This window comes from Caloenas nicobarica, chromosome 2 (assembly GCF_036013445.1).
Source record: "Caloenas nicobarica isolate bCalNic1 chromosome 2, bCalNic1.hap1, whole genome shotgun sequence".
Classification (NCBI taxonomy): Eukaryota; Metazoa; Chordata; class Aves; order Columbiformes; family Columbidae; genus Caloenas; species Caloenas nicobarica.
The window spans coordinates 157,646,989-157,665,561 of NC_088246.1; the positions used below are offsets into that span (position 1 = coordinate 157,646,989).

Below are 18,573 nucleotides of genomic sequence, written 5' to 3' on the forward strand. Positions count from 1 at the left end.
TTCGTACAAGGAACTGAACTGAGATTTTGATATTTTCTATCTCCAGGGAAGCTTTAATTTTAATATTTATTAAGAATTTATTTGACAAACTAAACTTAACATTAAAGTAGGTTTCCACATTTAACTGTGCAGTTTGTTTAAGTACAATATTTTAGAATGAGCGGGCCTGTTCGGTGAGTTTTGCATTAAGTAAATATTCCAAGCAGTGGCCACAAAGGTCAATATGAGAACTGCCAAGTTTAGTTACTAAGTAAATTCTAATACACAAATTTTTAAATCCATTTAAAGTCTCAAATATATTTGACAGTAAGTAGCAGTAAGCATACTTCTGAAAGATCTCACTGTCATACTGGTTTTAATTATGAAATGTATCTTCTCGGTTCTATTTATTATCACGAAAATGATCCTCCTGGTGGGAGCTGTCGGACATTCATCACACTTGAAAAATAGGTACTTATGTATGATATCTTATTTTAGGCTCTTTTCTTAGACTTGTCTCAGACATCATTTACACAGATTTTTGCCGTCAGATGGACATCATAAACACAGTAATTCAAAAGTAGACTAAAAGAATGTCTATTATGTGAGCTTTCTGCACATTTCATAACAAATTCAGATTCGATTTAAAATAACTAGAGAATTGGGGGACAAAATGAGGAAAAAATGTTCCCTTTTGTGTCATCTATTTTGTTTTGGTCTTTAAAGCTGTCCTGCAGTGACAAAAGACTAGTACTTAACAAAAGTAGGAGGTGAAGTGCTCTATTCTGTTAAAAACACCTGTAAAGTAACTTCAGCTGTCAGAAATATTGGCCAAGAGCCGACCCGCTGACTGCAGATGACAACCTGAAACCACCAGGCACTGTAGGTTAAGAGCCTTTTTAAGTAGCTACACAGAAATTTTCCACATTTGGGGGAAAATTAACATGAATCCTTAATTTAAGCATCACATTTTGCTAGTAAGAGGAAGTGTAACTCCAGTATTTATCACAGTACTTTGAGTTATGATGCTGCTTTCTCATGTGATTAGGATGAATCTGTCATATGTGTTGCTTTCTGTCAAGGGTGAGTAAGATTTATTTACAGGACGATGCCAGCGAAAACCATAATGTTGTGTGAAGAACTGCCTATCTGTGTGAATATTTCAGTGTTCTTAAAGGACGGAAGAACGAGTGTAGCAATCAAACAACTGGTATTTTCGTCTCTGCTGGAATAAGAATAAAATTAAATTCAGAAGACTGGTAAGTTGCCTTTTGGAAATATTTTACTGCATAAATTGTTAAAAACCCAAATTGCAAAGATGTAGTTCATGCCAATTTTCCAGCATTATCAGTCAAGAAAGTTTAATTACAAATAGCATGCTTTTCAGAATGAAATCCTAAGCTATACTTTACTCAATACCAATATCTTCATATAAAATCATATGAGGTAATTATATTCCACCTAAGCACTCCAGATGGCATTCAAAAAAGACTCCAGTCAAAAGTGGACTAAATTCAATATGCTGCAAGAGCAGGCACTTGCCAAACAGCCTTTTCTAGAAGTCAATTTGGAACGGGATGGAACTTACCACTGTTTATACACTGTGTGAGTGTATGCGCATTATGAGCTCTCTGGGTACACACTAGTCTAGAATGTCCCAGATCAAGGAAAGGTCCATGGTACATGGACCTTTTCTGACAATAACTTAACCTATTTGGGCCACTCATGTGAAACAATAAAACAACGAGGAAAAGCTAGGCAACACTGATGTAAAGAAAATAGTTATTTCTTCTTAACCTTCCAATAACATAACGTAAATAACTTCACTTCTAAAAAAGCATCTTAATCAACAATGAAGAAAGAATTTGGGTCCACTGGAATGAAGTAAAGTAACAGTAGTACCAGATGTCATTTTACTCTCTCAAAACCCAAAGAATCTGACAATACTGGGAAAACCAAAGGGAGAAAATGAATACAGACATAGAATCATGGAATCATTTCAGTTGGAAGAGACCCTCAGGATCACTGAGTCCAGCCATAACCTCGCCTAACTCTGGCACTAAACCACATCCCTAAGAACCTCATCTAAACGCCTTTTAAACACCTCCAGGGATGGTGACTCCACCACTGCCCTGGGCAGCCTGTTCCAGTGCCTGACAACCCTTTCCAGGAGGAATTTTTTCCTAATATCCAATCTAAACCTCCCCTGGCGCAACTTGAGGCCATTTCCTCTTGTCCTACCACTCACTACTTGGGAGAAGAGACCAACCCCCTCCATGCTCCAAGCTCCTTTCAGGCAGTTGCAGACAGGGATCAGGTCTCCCCTCAGCCTCCTGTTCTCCAGGCTGAACAGCCCCAGCTCCCTCAGCCGCTCCTCATCAGACTCGTGCTCCAGGCCCCTCACAAGCTTTGTCACCTCCTCTGCACCCTCTCTAGTATTTCAATGTCCTTCTTATGATGAGGGGCCCAAAACTGAACACAGGATTCAAGATGCAGCCTCACCAGTGCCGAGTACGCCCACACTATTCCTGATACAAGCCAGGATGCTGTTGGCCTTTTTGGCCACCTGGGCACACACTGGCTCATGTTCAGCCGCTGTCACCAACACCCCCAGGTCCTTCTCCTCCAGGCACTTTCCAGCCACTCTTCCCTCAGCCTGTAGCGCTGCCTGGGGTTGGTGTGACCCAAGTGCAGGACCCAGCACTTGGCCTTGTTGAACCTCATACAACTGGCCTCAGCCCAATGATCCAGCTGGTGCAGATCCCTCTGTATGGCCTTCCTACCCTCCAGCAGATCATCACTGCCACCCACTTTGGTGTCATCTGCAAGCTTACTCTGCTGGAAAATAGTACGAGAAGGACCAAATATCTAGTTGCTGTAACTCGTATTCCCTCAACTCATGTATGTAGAGAGCACTCAGGTAAGAACTCTTACCTATATCTTCAAATACTGCCACACAATTTCAAACACGATGATGATGACAACACTGGATTTAGACAAACAAACCATTTTATTTGTTACTTACCAGTTCGGTGTGAACTTTAAGATGTGCCTGGAGCTTGTATTTATCTGGAGTAGAGTAGTCGCAATGTTCTGTGGGACACTTCAGCAAAATATTACTGTGTTTCTGAATGACGTGACGCTTAAGGCAGTTTTTGGTGATGGAGGAATAGCTGCACTGGGAGCAGTAATATAGATGTTCTCGAGTATGCGTACGAATGTGCATGTCATAATGCACTTGGTACCAAAACAACTTGCCTGAAAATAAAATTAGACATGAAGAAAGCAATTTCTAAATAATTGTTAGTGAAAATTCCAATACATCCCCCATTTTCTTTCATGGCAAAACACAGTTTGAATCCTTTCCCTTTCGTCTTTAATGAAAACTTGTCCTAATGTCCCTTCACTACTGGAAATATGTTGACAAAAATCACTTTTGCCCCCCAGAATTGTGTCACATGGCCTGAAATGGCCTAACAAAGGCAACTTTAATACACACCAATGTTTTCCTAATAAGAAAGTCCTTGAGATCTGTTGTCCTATACAAAGAATCTGAATGTAACTGTACACTAAAAGAACTATCAAAATCTTTTTTGTTACTTCCTTTTGTGTTATTCTTTCCTAAGAGCTTTTCTGATGTAATGGCACAAATAAGTGCATAGCAATTCATCTAATGTACGGTGTTCCAAAAACTTCTTTTTTTCAAGCTTTGATTCCTTTCCCTTCTCAAGAACGAAGACTACAAGACAAATCCTGAATTGTTTCCTTTTTAGTTATGAGAACACAAAAATTTTCAGCTCGAATAAATGGGAATAGTGTATTATTCTCAATTTCATAAATTCAAAAAACCAATCACAATCAGAAGAGTCTTGATCTGATACTATGTAACGAACATTTTCATCTTAAAAAGCTGGTTCAAAACAAGACACAAAAACATGCCAGTACATTCCTATTATTGTACAGAATGTATATCATACATCCTCCTATACTATATGAAAAAGACACTGAATTTTGTACTAAGCTCATAACGAAGCTTAAGCATTAAAGCACAGACTGACCAATTTTGATCACTTGCCTAAATCTACTGTGCTGGGCCCCAGTAGAAGTTCTGAGGTGGGCAGAGGCACATGGACAGGAATCATCTAATTCTATCAATTTTCACATCAACAGAAAATTGAGCCTAGCGAAGCATTGCTTTGCTACATTCCCCTAGGGTTTTTGTTTTTTTAGAATATTTGAGTCATTTCAAACTATTTATACAGCAAAAAGTAAATCTCACTGGAGCCCAGAATCCATACTGAACTAGAAAATTAATACTGCTACAAAGATACACAAATATATCTCACACTATAAACCAGAGGAGCAGGAAAAAGATGCTCTGCTACAGAACATTTGAAAAACCCAAACAAACGTAATTCTACCGCTCCTTACCACAGTATTCACATTCTAAGTCTCCATAAACCTTCCTTATCCTCTCACACATCTCTGTGTTCATTTGTCTCTTCTGCAAGCTATCCAAGATCTGCATAAAGGCAACAGCTCCGCTCCCAGCGTCTGATGTAACTGCGTTGGAAGCGGCTGCCTGTGGAGCAACGGCTGCATCAGCTTCTGGTGCTGGCAAAGGGTTTGTGGTTTCTGTTGAATTTTGAAGTGGCAAATTGCTTGTTTCTGGTTCACTAGAAGGAACAGATTGGTTTCTCTCTTCAGGGACCGAAAGGTTCTCAGTCATTCCGTTGTTCTGACTTGGATTTAAACTTTTGTCTTCAGACAGCAAAAGCTGAATTTCTTCACCCTGCTCATCTACAGAACCGCAGTGATTAACCTCCTCTTCATTTGCAGGAGGAACTTTTAACACTTCAGGATCAGAAGTACCGTTTTTCAGCAGAAAGCAATCTGACGCTACACAGGATTGAACGTTTGGGACCACTATGTCTGTTGTCTGACACAGCGTCTCTGTTACGTTCTCCACCAGAGGACATTCAAATTCTAACAAAGGGACAGTATCAATTTTTAAGTCACCATTATGGTGACCATTGTGGTTTACATCTGCAGCTGTTGATTCACCTTTACAAGCAGATGGTTGTGGTACATTAATAGTATCAGTACTCGTGATATTCGCTCCATCTGCACTTGGTGGTAGCTGTTCCCCAAGGGCTTCTGGCTGGATATCACCTCCCGGCTCCAGCAGGCAGAAACTCTGATTGATAGAACTGTTAAAAACAGAAGCCTCCTGCAAATCTGCGTGCACATCTTTGATGTGAGCACGGAGTCTCACAGAACTGACAAATTTCTTCAGGCACACAGAACACACGTATACAAATGGGTGCTTGCGAACGTGAAGCTCAAGGGCTTGGTATTTAGTGGCTCCATGACCACAGAGCTCACAAGCAAATGGCCTCTCATCGCCATGAACAAGCATGTGACGGTCTCGATCAAGTTCATTTTTGAATTTTCGTTCACAAATATGGCAGTCATAAAGAAGTTGCCTTTTGCCCTCTCGTGTCATCAAGCGAAGTTCGTCAAAAACATCTTTCACCTTTTTATCTTGAAGGTCATGTGTTTCCTTGATGTGCTTGATCAAATTTTTAACATCGGAGTATTTCTTTTTGCAGAAGCGACAATGCTGCTTAATTTTCTTGTGAACTCTTTCAATATGGACTTTGAGGTGGCCTTTGCTGAGGCAAGTGAACGTACAGTAATCGCAGCTGAACTTCTCCCCCGTATGTTTCCGCATGTGAACGTTAAGGTTGGCTTTGATTGCACTGGCGTAACTGCAGTATGAACACTTGTAAGGTTTTTCATTTGTATGAATCCTCAAATGTGCTTGGAGGGAGTGTTTGAATTTGAACACCTTGTTACAGTATTCACATGTAAAAATCTTCAGCTGAGTTGGACCCAACCTAAAAAGAAAGCAAATCAGTTATATTTACAACATTGAAACCTAGTGGCATAATACGTCAAAACTTCCCTAGCTATTCATAACGGACAGAAATGTTTAATTTATTTTAAAAAGGTATTCTCCACAAGACGTTTAAATTCTACAACTTCTGCATAGATTGTTTTCAGCTGTTCTTTTATTTAAAAGGCCTAGAAAATATTTCAATTTCATGAAATGGATAGGGAAGCATTTTATTCATATTTTGCATGAACAAAAATGTAAGTAATTCAAAATTACCTGCTTGATTTCATTGCCTGTTCATATGGGGTTTGCTGAATGGCATATTCTTGATATCCTCTTCGTTGTGATGGGTCTTGAACTGTTGACTCTGGAGTTGTGGGTTCACTTTCCTGGGGAGCAGCCTCAACAGGAACGATTTTTGTGGCTCCTAAAAGTAAGAACAAAAAACACTCATTAAAAAATGACATGTTAAAATGTGCATTGTCTATAATATACAAGTGTAAACAAAACATTAAACTCTGTAATCATTAGTTCAACTATTTTAGTTTCTGTTGTTAAATTCATGTGCATAAAATCATGGATACACTTCCAGAAAACATCAGTACTTACACCACAGATCTGCTTAAATAACATGCCAAGACTACTGGTTCTGAGGCTTATTCATGGTGTTTGATACCTACTATTATGAGATCCTATATCCAAACACTTCCACCTTTAAAAAACTTTAACTTGTCAAAATGAAATTTTATTTTTTCTGTTTCTGCCTCATACTACACCCTTGGAAAACTTCAGCCAAGCTGTTTAATCACTTCCACAACTAAGGCTGGGGTAAAGACACTGTTCAGTCTGTATTTAAAACTCTGCACATCTTTTCCTTAAACAGATCTTTCACTGCTTATATTTCGGGGCATACTGCCATGCCCTCAGAACAAAATATGTTCCATGCGCACTTCTCAGTCTCCATTAGGAGGAGTAAAAGGGCTCTACAAACACAATAATATCAGATTCTATCCCTCAGAGCTTTACAGTTAGTTGAGGCAAAAATAAGAATATCTATCTAGCTGACTGTTCTTTATTTTCTGAACAGCGGCAGGAAAATCTTAGTGCTGGGCACCCATATTTAGCTTTGATGGTAATGAAAATCCATGTAAGTACTAATTTACATTATGCTGAGGAAAGCAGTGCTGTAGACAAGACATGGGAGAAAGATGGAGATCCTGCAGGTCCTTCAGAGTGATTTAAAGTGGGAAATGGAGATAATTAGAAAAGAGGCCATTTGGGAGTATGTAAGGGTATTGAAGTTTTTTATATCAGATGGGACATCAGCCAACTTTGTAAACAGACAGACTGTAATAGCTCTGTTGCTCACTGAACTGGCTGGATATAAAAATGTCTTTTTTTGACTACTGTTTTTAAATAATGCATTCAGTTCTGTACTAAAGATTCTGTCAGTTGATCAGAATGATCTTCCAAGTTTTCAATCTAAATGTTACCAGAAAGGTATAACTTACAGGCTGACAGAGTTGATGCTGTTCAGCTTGGAGACGAGAAGGCTCCGGGGAGACCTTATTGCGGCCTTTCAGTACTTAAATGGGGCTTATAAAAAAGGTGGGAACAGACTTTCTAGGAGGGCGTGTTATGACAGGACAAGGGGTGATGGTTTTAAACCAGAAGAGGGGAGATTCAGGCTAGATATGAAGAAGAAATTTTTTACGATGAGGGTAGTAAAACCCTGGCCCAGGTTGCCCAGAGAGGTGGTGGATGCCCCATCCCTGGAGACATCCCAGGCCAGGCTGGACGGGACTCTGAGCAACCTGATCTGGGTGAAGATGTCCCTGCTCATTGCAGGGGGGTTGGACTAGATGAGCTTTGAAGGTCCCTTACAACCTAAACTATTTTATGATTCTATGAACTTCTGTTTGTCATGTCACTCCTTCTCCCACAAACGCCGGGTTGATAAAACAGACATCAGACACCAGACCACTGTTCCCATACCCCAATATTCTTAAAATAGAAGCAAATTCTTCTATATTTAGAATGACTCAATTAAAAGAAAATAGATCTTGAACTGTACTATATGCATGGTTGCCTCTTTCAGGCCTCCCAGTTCCTGCACATGAGACAAAGATCCTTCTTAAATGCTTTGCACTAAACCTCCTCGGTGCCCTTCTGCCTTTCAGGATGTTTCAGCATTTCCTGAAAAGACTGTTGGACTGTTTAATAGACTTCTGTGTTATCAGTATAAAATTTTAATCACCCAAATTAGGTGGACTAGATAAGTACCAACTCACCAGTATTTTGCATACCTGAAGTTGACAGAATGCTCCAGGTCATCCTAGCACTAGCGCGTACACTCCCCAGGCAGTAGAGAGAGAGGGAAATACCTCTAAAAACGTAAAGAAGGAGATCCAGTTCTTCCAACATACTGATAAAGAGTACTTGCTTACAGGAGGCAATCACATCTCCTCATGTAAAGTAGTTACTTCCTACCCTTAGAAAGTAAGGAAGCATTAAGAAACATTAGATGCCTCCATCCACTTGGGATGCTGCCTAAGTATGGGCTACTAATGGACCAGCAGCCGCAGCAATCACTGCTAAAGCATCAACTAGTGACTGAAGCACATGCTCGGAAAGTAAGAAACTTGATTTCCAGGCTCTACCCAACCTAGCAGGGTAGTGAACCCACGTGTCCCACATCCCTAGAGATTGACATCAATACTCGTGTCTCAAAGCAGCAACAAGGCAAACAGATGCAATATCTGGTTTCCCATTAAAAATATCATATGCAATAAGGAAGAGAAAAGTTTTCCTAATTGTTTCCCTGGAAAACCATTTGAAGAAGTCAGAGTATACAAAGAGCAGGGTGAAAAAGAGGTTAACTGTACTGATCTGGCTGGAGGCCTGTAGCTAGTTGGGTTCCCCAGTGGTCAGTGGTACGTCCAGTGCTGCTCAACCTGTCCATCAATGACCTGGATGAAGGGACAGAGTGTATCACAGCAAGTTTGCTGACAACACCAAACTGGGAGAAAGGGTTGACACAGCAGAAGGCTGTGCTGCCATTCAGCAAGACCTGGACAGCCTGGAGGACTGGGCAGAGAACAACCTGATGAAGTTCAACAAGGGCAAGTGTAGGGTCCTGCATCTGGGGAGGAATAACCCCAGGCGCCAGCACAGGTTGGGGATTGACCTGCTGGAAAGAAGCATTCTGGAGAGGGACCTGGGAGTTCTGGTCAACAACAGGTTGACCATGAGTCAACAATGTGCCCTTGTGGCTAAGAAAGCCATTGGTATCTTGGGGTGGATTAAGAAGAGTGTGATGAGCAGGTCGACAGAGGTTGTTCCTCCCCCTCTACTCTGCCCTCATGAGGCCACATCTGGAGAACTGTGTCCAGTTCTGGGCTCCCCAGTTTAAGCAAGACAAGGAATTACTAGAGGCAGTCCAGTGGAGGGCCACAAAGATGATTAGGGGTCTGGAGCATCTTTCTAATGAGGAGAGACTGAGAGAGCTGAGTCTGTTCAGCCTGGAGAAGAGAAGGCTGAGAGGGGATCTTATTTACACTTATCAAGATCTCAAGGGTGGGTGTCAAGAGGATGTGACCAGACTCCTTTCAGTGGTGCCCAATGACGGGATGAGGGGCAACGGGCACAGACTGAAGCACAGGAGGTTCCATCTGAATATGAGAAACTTCTTTCCTTTGAGCTGCCAGAGCCCTGGAACAGGCTGCCCAGAGAGGTTGTGGAGTCTCCTTCTCTGGAGACATTCAAACCCACCTGGACACATTCCTGTGTGATCTGCTCTGGTGAACCTGCTTTAGCAGGTGGGTTGGACTGGATGATCTCCAGAGGTCCCTTCCAACCCCAACCATTCTGTGATTCTGTGATATCAAAAAGACTTCTAAAATTACTGTGAAAAAAGTGTGAACAATCATTCTCTATCTCATAAACCGTGAACGAAGAGTGGTTTGAAGATATAAGCAGTCAGCAGGCTTAAAACAAAAGAATGTACACTTTCACTCTGCATGTAATTAAATTATGGAACAATCACTGCATGAAGTTACAGAGACTGAAAATACAAATATATTCAAGAAGGGATTTAGACAAATTAATAGCTGTGTATTAACTATGATGAACCAGATTTAACCACCAGCTCAATGGCTGTCAGAATCTGGGAGGCTTTACATAGTAAGTTTCTTATTTCCTTTCTACAGAGGTGCTGAAAGCTGCCTTTACAGACAACTGATCTGACTAGATGAACCTTTAAAAACAGAAAAACTCTTCATAATGTAGGTACCCTCATCTGCACAGGTGAAGTAACTTGCTAAGGATATGAAGTGAATATGTGTTTCTTATAATCTCTTTTTGAAGGAATGTGTTTTTTTCAGCTTCTTCAATATGCTATGGAATGTGCTCCAAATGCATGAGCCCCCTGGTAAGGTAATTCTGAAAGTCAAACGAATAGAAACTAACTCTACCCATAACCCATGCAAACCTGCTCCTCACCTCATAATGATAAAGCTTTAAAAAAAAAAAAAAAAAAAGAAAAAAAAGAACTTTTTAATAGTTTTACAGGTTAGATCACCATGAGGTTAAACATAATTTTAACTCAGACAAAGAAACATAAATAAAGACTGGTGCACGGTGGGATGAAGATTACTATCCCTTTCAACAAAGCTGGACATTAGGTTGACTGAGCTAGATCACAGAATCATAGAATGTCCTGAGTTGGAAGGGACCCACAAGGATCATCAAGTCCAACTCCTGTCCCTGCACGTGACAACCCCACAGTTCACACCGTGTGTCTGAGGACGTTGTTCAGTCTCTTCTTGAACACTGTCAGGCTTGGGGCCGGGACACCTCCCTGGGGAGCCTGTTCCAGTGCTGTTCCAGATCAGTCTGTAACCCCATGAGAACACAGATACCTGCTGACATTCAGAGAGGAAAGCTTTAGTTTTCCTAACTTGCTTAATTCCATATTTGTTTTAAATCAACACAGGATTAGTTTTTTATGTCTAGCCCTCCACTCAACTACATGTTCGTGATGCCTTAAAAGTGCCAGCACAGAAGTTTATGAAGATGAAGAGGATCAGATGGTGGATCTGATTAAAATCTATACCATGTATCTTCTTCTGAAAATATATAATTAATATTCTAGCATTTTTTACTATAGAACTGCATGAACATGTGCAATGTTCTGAAGGACAGGAATTTGTGACAGGGGTTTGAAGACGGGTGGATGGACAACACAGCACTGCCCCTGGGACAGCAGTCTCTACGTACTGGGCTTAATGACTTTAGTCACTCTACTACTTCAAAAAGGGGTAGTCTCAATTCTTCTCATTTCCCCTAAAAGACTCATTTTGTCACCACTTTCCAACATTCCAAACTGGTGCAGCCTCAATGTGAGACAGTTCAGTAAGCAAAACTGATAGAAAAGAAAATACTCTGACAGAGAGAATGAGTGTGTGTATGTGCATGTGCACATATATGGGTATATATTTTGCCACTTTTTGGAATGAGTTTACCACAGGCTGACACAATCACTAGTGCTGATACAAGAAAAGGAAGTGAATTGGGAAATAAGAGACACACAGAAAGCTCCCTTGGCAACATGCTGATATTAAATCCATTTAGATGTGTCATAAACCCACAACCGTCGTTCCACGAGCTACAAAAAAAGAAGTCACCTTCAACAGAAGAGACTGTTATCAGTTTAATGGAAAAGACTGTCATTGGTTAAACTAAGTCAGTCCCAAATATTAAGTAAAACAATATTCTTCCACTTCTTCCTTACTTCCCAAAATCTCAAGCCATTTTCTGGCTTGTATCAGATGGACAAAATGTTTCTCTTTAGTGTATTGTGTGGCCAGCAGGACTAGGACAGTGATCATCCCCCTGTACGGGGCACCGGTGAGGCCAAATCTCAAATCCTGTGTTCAGTTTTGGGCCCCTTACTACAGGAAAGACATTGAGGTGCTGGAGAGAGTTCAGAGGAAGGAGACGAAGCTGGTGAAGGGTCTGGAGCACAAGTCTGATGAGGAGCGGCTGACGGAACTGGGGCTGTTCAGCCTGGAGAAAAGGAGGCTGAGGGGAGACTTTATCGCTGTCTACAACTACCTGAAGGGAGATTGTAGCATGGAGGGTGTTGGTCTCTTCTCCCAAGTAACAAAGGGTTGTCAGGCATTGGAACAGGCTGCCCTAGGAAGTGGTTGAGTCACCATCCCTCAGGATGTTTAGAAGATGTGTAGATGTGGTGCTTAGGGACATGGTTTAGAGGTGGACTCGGCAGTGCCAGATTAACAGTTGGACTCAATGATCTTAAAGGTCTTTTCCAATCAAAATGATTCTATGATCTTTACAGAAACTTAACTCTCCTAGTAACAAGCTAAGTCTTTAAAATATTACAGGACTCACATAAAACAATAATTTAAATGCTCAAAGTAGAATCTTTCCTGAATCAAACTAATTGAGCATGAATAATAAATTAGTTTTAGAAGCCTCGATAACATTACATAATTTAAACATGGGAAATAAAATACATTAAAAGAAACCAGAAGATCGAATATTTGGCAGAGTTTACTCACTGATTCTTAAAAACAGAATATGAACAAAAGTATCTGCCATTCAAAATCAAGTATTTTTAGATGTGCATATAATTGTAGTTATTCATTCTCATTCTTAATTGTGGTGCTTACAAAAACCTGCACTCCATTTAATCTGATACAAGGTGCACATGTTCATGAATACAGCACTTTCTCTCTTCAAGGCTCTTTCAGTTATAGAATCACAGAATGGTTTGGGTTGGAAGGGACCTTAAAGATCATCTAGTTCCAACTCCCTGCCATGGGCAGAGACACCTTCCACTAAACCAGGTTGCTCAAAGCCACATCCAGCCTGGCCTTGAACATTTCCAGGGATGGGTGTGTTGCAGTTGCAGACACCCCAATGAGATCTAGAGCTTTCAATAGGGCAGTTGATGGCTCTTCCATACCTTCTGTGCCCCATTGTGCCCGTCCTCACATACACACCTCGGTTGGTGCTGACACTCAGGTCTCCCCACCAGTCCAGGGCATGGTGACTCCTCACATTCACCTTCCCCAGACAGGGGAGCAGGAGGAGTAAGATCCTCAGCCAATGAGGCATCCTAGGCCCAGAGAAGCTTATGGACCTTGCTCATAATGATCACAGCCAGACCCAACCATGCTATAAAATGTGGCCCCTGACGACAACCCCTTTGAGAGGTCTTCTCGGAGGAGTGGAACTGTGAAAGGACACCTCCCCTTAGATCAGTGACACCGTCTAAGACAGCCCACACCTCCTCCTTGGTGAGTGGAGAGAGAGAGGGAGAGAGAGAGAGAGAGGGAGAGAGAGAGAGAGATCGATCATCATTCTTGTGTGGTTGTACAATAATAACATCCCCAACTGGTACATTGAACCTGCAGTTGATTAAACATTGTCAGAGTGATGACTGATTTTGGATCACCCCCACACACTTTGCATTGGTTTCTAGCATTTGGTCTTGGTCTGTCGATTTGGTTTCAGTTTCAGTTCCAAGTTGAAGTTGGTTTAAGCTTATTATCTGCTTGAAGTCATTTTATGGTGCCTCTGTGACAAGATGGTATCCACAGCTTCCCTGGACAACCTGTTCCAGTGCCTCACCACCCTCATGGTGAAGCATTTCTTCCTTATATCTAATCTAAATCTACTGTCTTTCAGTTTAAAGGCATCACTCCTTGTCCTATCACTACATGCCCTTGTAAAAAGTCCCTCTCCAGCTTTCCTGTAGGTCCCCTTCAGGTACTGGAAGACTGCTATAAGGTCTCCCTGGAGCCTTCTCTTCTCCAGGCTGAACAACCCCACCTCTCTCAGCCTCTCTTCATAGAATAGGTGCTCCAACCTTCTGATCGTCCTGATGACCCTCCTCTGGACTTGCTTCAACAGGCCCATGTCCTTCTCATGTTGAAGGCCCCAGAGCTGACCGTAGTACTCCAGGTGGCATCTCATCAGAGCAGAATAGAGGGGCAGAACCACCTCCCTCAACCTGCTGGGCATGTTTCTGTTGATGCTGCCCAAGACACAGTTGGCTTTCTGGGCCACAAAAGCGCATTGCTGGGTTATGCTGAGCTTCTCATCAACTAACACCCACAAGTCCTTCTCCTCAGAGCTGCTCTCAATCCATTCTCCACCCAGCCTGTATTTGTGCTTGGGATCGCCCTGACCCATGTGCAGGACCTTGCACTTGGCCTTGTTGAACTTCATGAGGTTTGCACGGGCCCACCTCTCAAGCCTGTTAAGGTCCCTCTGGATGGCATCACTTCCCTCCAGCGTGTCAACCACACCACACAGCTTGGTGTCATCAGCAAACTTGCTGAGGGTACATTCAGTCCCGCTGTCCACGTTGCTGACAAAGATGTTAAACAGCGCTGGTCCCACTACTGACCTCTGAGGAACACCACTCGTCACTGGTCTCTACTTGGACAACGAGCTGTTGACCACAACTCTTTTGAGTGTGACCATCCAATCAGCTCCTTATCCACTGAGCAGTTTGTCCATCAAATCCTTGTCTCTCCAAATTAGAGACAAGGATGTCGTGCAGGACAGTGTCAAATGCTTTGCACAAGTCCAGGTAGATGTCAGTTGCTCTTCCCTTATCCACCAACACTGTAACCTCATCGTAAAAGGTCAACAAATTTGTCAGGCACAATTTGCCCGTACTGAAGCCATGCTGGCTGTCACAAATCACCTCCTTGACATGGGCCTTAGCGCAATTTCTCTTTAGTGACCAATGACAGAACCCGAGGGAATGGCAGGAAGATGTGCCAGGGGAGGGTCAGGTTGGACATGAGGAAAAGGTTCTTCCCCCAGAGGGTGCTGGACACTGGAACAGGCTCCCCAGGGAGGTGTCACAGCCCCAAGCCTGACAGTGTTCAAGCAGAGACTGGACAACGTCCTCAGACACACGGTGTGACCTGTGGGGTTGTCCTGTGCAGGGACAGGAGTTGGACTCGGTGGTCCTTGTGGGTCTCTTCCAACTCAGGACATTCTATGATTCTGCAATTCTCTTACGGTGGGAGGTTCTTTATTGTCCCAGTCCCTGCCTTTGCCTTCTGCAACTTGAGCAGTGTGACTAGAGCGCTTGCCAGCGAAGACTGAGGCAAAAACGTCATTGAGTATCTCAGCCTTCTCCATATCTCAAGTAACCAGGTTCCCCATTTCCTTCTAGAGAGGACCCACATCTTCCCTAGTCTTCCTTTAATCACTGACATACCTGTAGAAGCTTTTCTTGTTGCCCTTGATGTCCCTGGCCAGATTTAATTCTCTCGGGGCTTCAGCTTTCCTAACCTGATCCCTGGCTGCTTGGACAATTTCTCTGTGTTCCTCCCAGGCCACCTGTCCTCGCTTCCACCCTATGTAGGCTTCCTTTTTGTGTCTGAGTTTGTCCAAGAGCTCCTTGTTCATCCATAGAGGCCTCCTGGTGTTTCTACCTGAATTCCTCTTTCTTGGGACACATCACTCCTGTGCTTGGAGGACGTGATCCTTGAATATTAATTTACAATATTGCAAGACTAAATTTTAAACAGCTCAGTGTAATCCCAAAATCCTGTGTGATGTTTCTCAAATAATGCAGGTAAAGGTGTTTTTTACTTCCCTTCTAAGCACACAGGATATTCCTAAGTGAGCTTATCCAGCTTCCTCTACCATAGCAATTACAAATACATTTTAGCAAACGAAGTCCCAGCATACCACAGATCTCAATATCAAAAGATATTAAAGAACAACACAACAAACCCAACTAGCTTCCAACGCACAACAATAAAATGAATAAATACATTCTAGTTGTTCTGAGAGCTATAGGCAAAACAAATATTCAGAAATGTTAGCAATAATGAAAAGAAGAACAATAAAGCTATAAAGCTGAAAACAACGCACAAAACTATTCAAAAGGGATTCTGTCAGTCAGGTGAGTGACAGGTTTATATAAACAGGCAAATGGAAGTCTAATTTTAAAATAAATAATTTGAAATTATTCCAAAATCCTTTGATGAAAAGGCACTGTAGAAATTTATGGATGAAGAATCCTTTAATCATTACATAGGAATTTTGATTTTTAAATTTGTATACATATTTTCTGTCAAACTATTTGTATGCATAAATATTAAGTTACATATATATACACTAAGCTGTTTATGTTTTCGTAATCAAATCTACATTTATCATAAATATACAAACAGATCAAGAGACAAAATGAAGATATTACGGCGAAAAAATAGCTTCCCTTTTCCTTGGTCACCGATTTTTTCAGTTACTTCTTTAAAACCATTCACAGACTAAACACAACTGATGTTAATGTAGATAACTACACCCAGGTCCAGCATTTGTCATACCTATATGTGACAGTGGTTCTAAAATGACGTAGCTGCCAGATGCAGAGATTCTGTATCAAGATAACCAAATACTGCTAAGTATTTTTTAGCTAATAAATATCCTAACGAGTTCAGTTTTAGACCAATGACTATTTTATACATTGTCAGTATGGACAGAAACTAATTCTATTACCTAATCAGTGATTCTCATTACCTGGAATGGCTTCATGGGCTGTCAGAACCACACTTATAATAGGATTTTTAGCTCCTGAAACCTGTTCAGTCTCCTTAGTTGATGGAGTTTTCTCTGTTTTCTGAACTCGGGGCTTCTTTGGAGTTTTCTCTCGCTCATCTTCCTTCCTGTCAAGGTCAACGTCAGAATCATTACCTAAAGAGTAAACATCAAAAAGAATGTAACTATGTACAAAAGAAATGCAGGTAACACAGTCACTAACACTACTAAAAAGAATTAGGAGAAAATTAATGCTACTGTAGAAAGAAATACATCTTATTCAAACAATACATGCTGCGTGAGTCCCTAGAGAGGAACTGGTTTTCCTTTATTTAACAAAAACAGTGTGATATGTATACAAATAGAGAAAATAGGTAACAAAAGAAAGAAAAAACCCAACAAAATTTAAAAATGAAATCTCGGAAACATTTGTGTCTCTAAATTATCTGGACATTATTGTGGATTTTTGTGGAAATACCACAAAAGTTTTAGAATTCCTGATGATTTCACCATTAATCAACAAATTCTATTTCCCATGACTTTAGGGTTATTTCTCCTAGTACTAGATTCATAATCCATCTATGTATTGAAAAGTCCTCCAATAGTCTCTCTGGATTAGGCTTTTTTTCCTCACTGTTACTCAGAATCTATGGCCAGAAACATACTTTTCTTTTTCAACGTAGATTCAAGAAGAATTAAGGTTCAAACCAGTTCTTTGGTTCAGCTTAACTCCTGACATGTAACTTCATTTTGAAGACCTGCACTTCTAAATTATCCCCTATCTGTTGCTGTTCATAATGTCTTCAGCCTCTTAAATCGAATAACTTTTGGACCTGTTAACTAGAAAGAAACACAAGAGCTGTATTCAAAGCACTCATCTGAAATAAGAATGAATAAGCAGTAATCAGCTAAGTTGTTCCTTGAAGCTATTTCTTACTTAGAGCAAATGAGAAATTCCTTACTGAAATTCTAAAAAATAAAAATAAAATGCTTATATATAAAGAATTAGCATAAAGAGTAAAAACAGAGGGTTGCAAGTTTATAGCAACAAATTTTCTTTATATTAGATGAAGGGGTAGAAAATGCAGCCAGAGAAAATATTCTTGGCAAATTAAGGCATTATGCAAACGTTCCGGAGGTAATGAGTAAGGGAAGCAAAAACTGATTGAAGAAAGAAAATTACAAATGAACCCAGTGAATTTTAGATTTTTTTATTTCTGAATATAAAGCAGCTGACACAATCTCCGGAATAAGCCATTCAATGTATATTCATAACGTGCTGTAGCTGCTCTACTGAGATAGGGAAACGGTATATAAATAAAAACCAGTAACAACAAGGCTGTAGAGTGTCTAGAGTTGTTTATGACATGCAAATAGCAAAAGCAGTGGAGAGATACGCTACATGGAGACGTCTGTGTTTTAATTTCAGTGATGTTTTGTTAATATGCAGCTGAAATTCAAAGAAATCTGTGTCCCATGGCCTTCCCCTTAATGGAACAAGGGATTAAAAAGTGCTGGTTGGCCCTTAAAAAAATGAGGGGCACAAGCACAGACTAAAGTAGCACAGTTAGGACTGACCATGTAACTACCCTGATTCCCCAAAAATAAGCCCTAGCATTATTTTTCAGGATTTTAGAGGAAGCTCCAAATAGAAGTCCTACTCCAAAAATAAGCCCTAGTTACAGTTCATTAAAAAAGTCAATTTAAATAGTGTCCAGGCAGCTATATATGTAAAAAAGTAATAAGTTTTGGAGCAAAAATTAATGTAAGATCCTGTCTTATTTTCGGGGAAACAGGGTAGCACCTGGATAAACTGCAAGCTCTTTATTAGATACAAAATCAGAAGAAAAAAGGTATATAGGAATTAGTTTCAACTTCTCAGGCATACTGTGGCAGAAATGTATCTGCTGACACCTGTTAATGACTTGACGCTAATCTGTAAAACTGAAATTCATATTTACAACATCTAGGATGAGGAATAACTACCTGACGAATTCAAACAGTTAGCAAGCCGTCTTTCTATGGAGCCCCGTTAGAAATGTTTTTGCCTGAGCTTCTAGTTTCTAGATTATAGGAAATTATGCTCTGCCTTGAAAGGCCCC

The 18,573-nt window shown here is 40.9% G+C and overlaps 1 protein-coding gene across 1 annotated transcript in view; it reads right to left on the minus strand.

Annotated features, from left to right (window-relative positions):
* ZFAT (zinc finger and AT-hook domain containing) overlaps positions 1 to 18,573 on the minus strand; it is an 87,931-nt gene that overhangs the window by 44,929 nt on the left and 24,429 nt on the right. The window contains exons 4-7 of the mRNA XM_065628022.1: positions 16,454 to 16,627; positions 6,155 to 6,305; positions 4,411 to 5,879; positions 3,005 to 3,237 (exon numbers count right to left, since the gene is read on the minus strand). Coding sequence (XP_065484094.1) covers positions 3,005 to 3,237; positions 4,411 to 5,879; positions 6,155 to 6,305; positions 16,454 to 16,627 — 2,027 coding nt within the window. The remainder of the gene's footprint in view (positions 1 to 3,004; positions 3,238 to 4,410; positions 5,880 to 6,154; positions 6,306 to 16,453; positions 16,628 to 18,573) is intronic.